General features: G+C 44.2%; 1 protein-coding gene across 5 annotated transcripts in view; it reads left to right on the top strand.

The window, feature by feature from the left end:
• Positions 1–3,848: 3,848 nt before the first annotated feature.
• The window catches only part of ABCC8 (ATP binding cassette subfamily C member 8), a 67,255-nt gene continuing 63,145 nt past the window's right edge, over positions 3,849–7,958 (top strand). For 2 of the 5 annotated variants that reach the window (XM_042813207.1, XM_042813206.1), the window contains exons 1-3: positions 3,849–4,017; positions 4,805–4,946; positions 7,116–7,237. In XM_042813207.1, coding sequence (XP_042669141.1) covers positions 3,870–4,017; positions 4,805–4,946; positions 7,116–7,237 — 412 coding nt within the window. In that variant the 5' untranslated portion in view covers positions 3,849–3,869. The remainder of the gene's footprint in view (positions 4,018–4,804; positions 4,947–7,115; positions 7,238–7,958) is intronic. The other 3 variants (XM_042813204.1, XM_042813203.1, XM_042813205.1) reach the window with 2 other exon arrangements.

The following is a 7,958-nucleotide window of genomic DNA, read 5'->3' as shown; positions in this document are numbered from 1 at the left end:
CCATTCTAAGATGGATCTACTTACTCGGAAGTTCTTTCTTCATTTTTCATGAGGACTGGCAATTAAAAATTAATAAGTTCTATTTAGAGAAAACAGCCATTTCTGTGATTGTCTGCACAGTACTGTTGTGCTGCTTACGCTATTTTTAATAGTTGTACCGTAGGCTATTTTTACAACGATATTTAATTTGCTATGTAAGATCAATGAATCTATGTAAGATCTTCAATTCAATTTGCTGTGTAAGATCTTCAATGAATAACAGAATGGAGTTATTTATTCCACAAGAATAAAATATCAGTTTTCTCTTGTTATGATTTTCTGCATTTTCCCCTCTCAACTTTTTACATGTGTTTGTGAAAGACATAAGACATCATCCTATTCATGTAAATTTCTTTTCCTCTCTATTTCTAAGAGCAGAATTTAATAGCAAGCAAAAGGGATAGATCAGTACATCTTGTATAGCAAATTCTGAATCACAGTAAGGATTAGGGTGCTGTATTAGATTCTTCTGATCAAGATTTCTTCTTGATTCTTGGTCCTATTAAGGCCTTCAAAATACACAGGAAAGTAAAACTTGCCTGTCCCATGCCTCAGCTTCTGTGCCTAATTTTTAATACAGGTTCAGAACTTACAAAACAAAACAAGCTTTTTGATCTGTGTTTCCAGGTGCATAAGAAAATTAAAGCCTGTGCAGTGATCTGAAATTGCAAAGCACGGTTTTTAATGAGACCACAAAGAAGCTGTCATTTGAGCAAAAAGCCCAAATTCGGCACTCTTCTTTGTCTTCATTGTTGTTACAGTGAAGACAACATTATGGTACTGCTATTGGACGTTGAAGTTCTTTAGTTTGTGTGCACATGTGAGTTTGTTGCTAAGAATCTTCAGTTTACCAATTTCAGTTTACTGGAAGATTTTCAGTTTGGGTTGTTGTTGTTGCTTTTCCCCAGTGTTTCCTAAGTAGTCAGCTGTAAGCCAATACCCCTCCTCATTTCATCCACCACCTTTCCACTCAGACTGCTAGCACAGCGCTGACTCACCTATAGCTCTTTGATTAGTGCCTATCTGTTCAAGGACCTGAATTTGAGATACACTGGATATATACCGGCATGTACCTGTTGCATTAATTACATATCTGTCACATCTGAAAATCATTGAAAAGATACATTTCAAATTCCAATCTGTAGTGTCTCCTCATGATTTATAATTCAAGAAATACTTTTTAGAAATACTGCTCTTGATACCATGTAGTAAAGAAAGATCAAGTTTCAGAGGCAATGCAGAGGCTGGATATCTGAGCACAGTTCCTGGATTCCTGTGGAGACTTTACCAAACTGTTCCATTTCTGTGCTCACTTCTCCAGGCACAAAGTGAAGATACTGTTGATTCATCCCTCCAACTCTAACCCTACAATTTTAGCCTAGAGTGTAAACTGTTAAGTCATTGCTACTATTTGTTTCTCTGTAATACAGAGCTCCTGCATTGCTTGAGGCCTTAGGACACTCTAAAGTACATGATTTTAAAATTATTTTTATGTTTAAAATCCACATGCTGTTTTGTTTATTCAATAATTATTAGTATAACAGAGATAAGCTTAACCAGAAGCTAAGATGAATGCTGGGTTCCATCCAAAACTTAAAATAATTCTAGTCTTCCTGGTGTGGGAGCAATTCTAACATTTGTTAATACAAACACAGGGGATTTGGCTTTTAATTATTACTATTAACCACACTGCTGTGGCCCCCAAAGAACATACATAAGAAATAATATGCCATATGCAGAAAGTTCTTTTTTTTTTTTTTTCCTCCTGTCTAATGGCAAGATCAATAAAAGCAGTGTGATGAACAAAGAGTAATTTTCAGTAATTACAGGACTTTTCAGTAATTACAGTAATTTCAGGACTGTCTGTCCTGTAAGTCAGATGCTCTTTTCCTGTTTTGTGGAGCATTCATAGTTCATCATTAAATAAAAGACAAGGAAACATTCCCTAAACACAAATGTTTGCATTTGGGGTCATTTCCCTAAGAGCACAGTGCTGATGTTGAGCCAGCTGATACCCTTGCAATTTGAAGAGTTACACCTGGATCTGCAGATATTGTTTGTAGGATGTGGCAGTATTAGTTACTTGGCTGAGCAACTGGTAAGTGTGACTTGGGAGCAAGAGGAGCTTGGAGATAAGGCTTTTTTTTGGCTAAGAATCTCAGCAGAGAGTATTTCACAGCTCATGCTGTGAGAGATGCTGGATCTCAAGCTGTGACTCAACCTGTGCTTGGAAACATAAATAAACCAGGTACAAACTTCTGATCACAGAATGACAGAATTGCAGGGGCTAGAAGGGACCTCTAGAGATCAAGTCCAACTCCCCTGCAAAGCAGTCTCCCTATAGCAGGCTATGTAGGTAGGTGTCCAGGCAGGTCTTGAATATCTCCAGAGGAGGAGAATCCACAACCTCCCTGGGCAGCCTGTTCCAGTGCTCTGTCACCCTCACTGTGAAGAAGTGGCACTGGGGTGCCCAGAACTGGATACAGTTCTCTGGGTGAGGCCTGACCAGGAAAGGGAGGATCGCTTCCCTTGACCTGCTGGCTGTGCTCCATTTAATGCACCCCAGGATCCCATTGGCTTTCCTGGCCATCAGGGCACACTACTTGCTCATCACCAACCTGTCATCCACCAGAACCCCCAGGTCCTTCTCTGCAGAGCTCCTCTCTGCCAGGTTATGTCCCAACCTGTACTGATACTTGTGGTTATTCCTTCCCAGTGCAAGACTCTATGCTTGCTTTCAGCTAAACTTCATCTGGTTTCTTACTGCCAGCTCTCCAGCCTGTTCAGTCTCACTGAATGGCAGCACAGCCTTCAGCTGTGTCCACCACTCTTCTCAGATTTATATCATCACTGTATTTGCTGAGGGTGTACACTATCACCTCATCAAGGTTATCAGTGAAGATATTAAGCAAGACCAGACCCAGCCCTGACCCCTGGGGAACACCACTGGTCATGGGTCTCCAACGGGACTCTGCACTGCTATTCACCACCCTCTAAGCTCAGCCAGTTCTCAACTCACCTCACCATCCACTCGTTTATCCCGCGCTTTCTCAGCTTCGTTATGAGGATGTCGTGGGAGACGGTATCAAGAGCCTTGCTGAAGTCAAGGTAGATGACACCCACTGCTCTCCCCTTATCTACCCAGCTGCTGAAGCCATCACAGAAGGCTACGAGGCTGGTCGAGCATGATTTTCCCTTAGTGAATCATGCTGACTGTTCCTGATGACCTTCTCTTCACTTGCTTGGAGCTAGCGCCTAGAACAAGCCGTTCCATTGCCTTTCAAGGGACGGAGGTGAAGCTGACTGGCCTGCAGTTTCCCACATAATAGTTTCTGGTGCACGGCACGTTTTTATTGTCAGTATTTGATTAGTTTTTGTTGAGCTTTGGTTCAGCTGAGCCTAACTTCTCAAGACACGTGGGAAAGCTCAAGCCAGATAAGGTCAAACCTGAATTTACTTCTTGTGGCCCGCGGTCACCGCTCACGCAGCGCCTTTACACAGCGCTCTCCCGCTGAGGACAGCGTGCCGCGCGATGCCCCGTTTCCCGCCCAAACAGCCCCCGGCCGTGAGGCGGAGCCGCCGCGACACTACGCGGCATGTCGGCTCCCTCAGCCGGCGCGGAACCCTGATGGCCGTCAACGGCGACAGCACACCGAAACGGGGCGGTCTCCGAGGCGGGGTGAGCGGCGGGGCGGGGCCGCGAGGGCGGCGAGGGGCGGTCGGCGGCCGTCCGCAGGTGCGGGGTGAGCCGCAGCCGCGCAGCCCGCGCCGGCCCCGCCTGGATGTGCCCGGAGGCGGAGGCTGCGCTGGGCTGCGCGCTGGGTCCCGTCATGGCCCTGGCGTTCTGCGGCGACGAGGGCAACTCCACCGCTTACAACGTGGACCACGGCGTGCTCAACAACGGCTGCTTCGTGGACGCGCTCAACGTGGTGCCGCACGTCTTCTTGCTCTTCATCACCTTCCCCATTCTCTTCATCGGTGAGCGCCTCCTCGACCCCTCCCGCCCCGTGCCCGTCTCGCCTCGTCCTCCCCGGCTCCCCTTCCCGCCCGGCTGTGCCCCGCTCCCCGCCGCGGGATGCCCCGGCCTCTCTGTGCCGCCGACCGCGGTTTGTGCCCGGGACACGGGGTAGGGCGGAGCGGCTGTGAAGCGCTGCCGCAAACCTGGCAAGATAGCGTCGTGCGATCGGGTAAACCCGCTGCCGGCCTGTGCGGCAGCCCTGTGGCTAACAGCCCTATCAGCTCTGATAACCACGGGGGAGGGCTGCCCTAACTTGCCGTGTCCGCAGTGGCTATCATCTGATGACCTGAAACTGGGGCTGCCGGTAGGTGGCCCAGTCGCTTAACGCACGGCTCCGCCGCTGCTTCTGAGCACCTGCAGGCCGGGCCGGATGGGGTCCTGGGCGGCCCGAACTGGTGGGAGGCAGCCCTTCCCGTGGTGGGGGGGTGGAACCGGATGATTTCTATGGCCCCTTCCGACACAAGCCGTTCTATGAGTTTATGATGTGCTAAAATGTTTGGAAAATATTTAATTTGCGCGGTAAGCTGCCGACAGTATGGGAATTCTAGGCTGCATCCTGTCTGCTTCATTTGCTTCATCCTGTGTGAAGATGAAGAAACAAGAACGCAGTTCTGAAAGGATTCGAGTGTGTGCATGTTTAACATCATGGTTCTGTTTGTTTTAGTACACTTTGTTTCTTACATATAATTCCTGCATGCGGAAAAGTACATATGTCAATTTTGTAAAGAAAACTCTTTTCCTATTCAGGATGGGGAAGTCAGAGCTCCAAAGTCCATATCCATCACAGCACATGGCTTCATTTTCCTGGCCACAATCTCCGCTGGATTCTAACTTTTATCCTTCTGTTTGTGCTGGTGTGTGAAATTGCGGAGGGCATAGTGTCTGATGGGTGAGTGTATGTCTCCATTCTCCTGATAGCATTGAGCGTTTCCAAATAATTTCAGGGTGTTTCCCCCCTGTTTAAATTCTTGTATTCCCTATATTCTATTCCTTGTGATTATAAAAGTGAAATCTGTATTTTTGATGATTAACCTACCGACCTTGTATCAGAAATCCCACAGACCTTGCCAAGTATGCACACACAGAATTGACCTTAATCGTTTTTAGTTCAGCTTAATGACAGTATCTTTCCAAAGAATAATCAGAGATAAATCCTAATGATTCAAGCAGATGGTGACATTTTCCTGATGTGTTTTATGTCCAAGGATCCAGTCCCACAGTCTTTGCTCAGGCTGAACTTCTATGAGCGCAGTAGATCACAACACTTCCCCCCCAGACTCAGTCCTGCTTACCATAATAAAAGGAGCAGGTCTGTTGGAGGTCATCATCTCACCCGATAGAGTTGCTTTTGAGGTTCCAGAAGGTACAGTACATCTGTTGCCTTAGCAGAACATCTCACATTGTTTTGATGAAAAAGATTTGTTTTCCCCAAATTTAAATCTGTTAGAGCCTTCGTTTGATTTGATTGGTACTGCTTGTGGCTCGATTGTATTCCTCCCCAGTTGAGTTAGGTGTTATAGAGGGGAAAAGGCTATTATATGAACATCTATTCCGTGTTTCCTTTAATCCATCACTTGTTACTCAAGTGAGGAAAATCTTTCAACAGTTAGCTGAAGGGGAAAATTACTTCAAGTAAAACAAGTGATACAGGAAAATGATTTATTGTGAAAAAAGGTAAAGGCCTGTACTGGTCACTGTGATCATCATCTTCTAAAGAAAGGTCTGATTTTCATAAACAGCATGAATTTCCATCCTGAGGGTTATGAGGTTGAAGTTGCTCGTTAAATAGAAGTTTATCCATTTACATAACTAATGTCCATTCACCATGTGAGACACAGTGCAGAATTCTGCTGTAAAAGCTGATACCATTATTATTGTAACTTCTCTTCAATATATATAAATAGGATTATTATTTTTTTTCAGAGCCAGGTTTTTGATGTGTTTTTTGAGAGTCTTTTTCAAGCTTATCAGGATGTGGGAGGCTCAAAGCAACATCTCCTGCCTTGAGTTTTCTGTTTTATTTTATTCTTAAAGATAATGGGAGAGTATGATCACTTGCTACTTAAATTGGCTCAGAATGCTGCTGTTCAGTAATAAGTGTCAATTGACAGGAATTTAAGCTCTTAGCTATCCTGAGGGAGTGCCAGCCCACAATTGTGCCTCCCAAGCTGTGAGCAGGCTAGTGAGCATGCCGGTCTATAAAAACAGATTTTAAGATTCACCAGCTTTCTGAGACCAAAATGTACCATATTGCTAAGTCCTTGTGACAGTGATTGGTTGCTAAAGGCTTTGGCAGTGGGAGACAGAGAAACTGTACCTCTTGACTGTATAAGAAACATTATTGCTTTTGTGAAAGAAGGAATAGAGGGGAAAATGGCAAGTAGGAGGAAAGAGGTGGGGGGGAATGATTGTATTTCTCTTTATACAAACTGACAAAGCTGGCTGAGAATTCCCATATTCCCAAAGGCTGTGTTTTCCAGAATACTGTCCACTCCTACGTGAAGCAAAGTGTCGAGACTTTTGCTTTATAGGACAAAACTTAGAGGCATATGATTCTGTGGTAGATTTTGTTTGATGAATGGTAAGTACTGAAAACAGTGCACTGTGTAAGTAAGTTCTGTTCTGTCATGCTGTTTTCTTCTCTGAAACTGGAGAAGGAAAATCAAGCATTTTCACGGAATGTTTCTATAGGAAATCTTAAGCGGTGCTGTCACTTGGTGTTCTCTACATTATTTGATGGACAGCTCCCAAACTAGTTTAGCTTAAATTAACTTTTCTCATTTTGGAACTGAGCTGCTTATTCTAATTTAAACAGTGTTCCCGCTAACTTCAGTAGGAAATAAGAGTGTGCACATTTCATTTTCAGTGTGGGGGAAGAGTTTGAAATCCGACTGTGCGATTTAAATCCCATTGAAAATTGGATAACTTTGCATCTATAAACCATCTTAGAAAGTCCTACCTCCAAACTGTGTACAAAACAGAATTCATAAATTTAAAAGGCAGCATTTAAATAGCTGAGATTGATTCTAATTGGTTTTTGTTTGTTTGTATTTTTTAGGGTTTCAGAATCCCGCCACTTACACCTGTACATGCCGGCTGGGATGGCGTTCTTGGCAGCCATCACGTCTGTTGTCTATTACCATAACATTGAAACATCCAATTTTCCAAAGTTATTAATCGGTACGTTTCTCGACTTGAGAAGCTTGCAAGTGTGACTGCTGGTGCTGTGCACCTGCTCCTTCTGTGATCTGTCACTGCATTCTCAGCTTGAGTGAAGACACACCTATACTCTGGTCTGCTGGTTGCCATTACCAGTCTCAGTTCTGGAGAGCAGTTTTCCTGAAATGGCTCATTGTTTTCAGTGCTTTTGAATTACAGTTATATTCTGTATGGTGTGTTTCCAGGGATCCATTGGGCTGAATGCTTCTTTAAGAGAAACTAGATTTGTGGGAAAAGTAGCACACGTTAGAAATCAAACTCTAAAAGCTTTCAGTATCCCTCTGCTTGTCGGCATGTTATGTTTAATCATGATACAAAATTGAAGCTGTCTTCCTGTCTGTGATCTCTTGAAATATGTGAGGAGTCAGGAGAAATGAATGATGCCAGTGACTTTGATGTATTTCTTTCTTTGCTGGTTCTTTCTTCTCCTTCCTAAAACATCCTTTCTAAATTGCTTTAAGTCAGGGCATTTTCCATTGGGGACATATAAGAACTGCCTCGTATTTCCTGCAAGACTGTAAATAAGCTGTAGCTAACTGTAGGAAATGTTACTGCTGACAATCACAGTTGGTGATAGGTTCTGAACAGTTGGAGTAGATTGCAGTCTGTGGAAGAATACGTGTTTAGCCTCCTGTCACCTCATTCGATTCACTTTCAGCTCATTTTCTGTTTTAATGGATCC

This window comes from Centrocercus urophasianus, unplaced genomic scaffold (assembly GCF_019232065.1).
Source record: "Centrocercus urophasianus isolate 14NV4802_14NV808 unplaced genomic scaffold, USGS_Curo_1.0 seq_14, whole genome shotgun sequence".
NCBI classification, from domain to species: domain Eukaryota; kingdom Metazoa; phylum Chordata; class Aves; order Galliformes; family Phasianidae; genus Centrocercus; species Centrocercus urophasianus.
The sequence above is the reverse complement of the archived record's forward strand: the minus strand, read 5'-3'. Positions and strand labels throughout refer to the sequence as shown.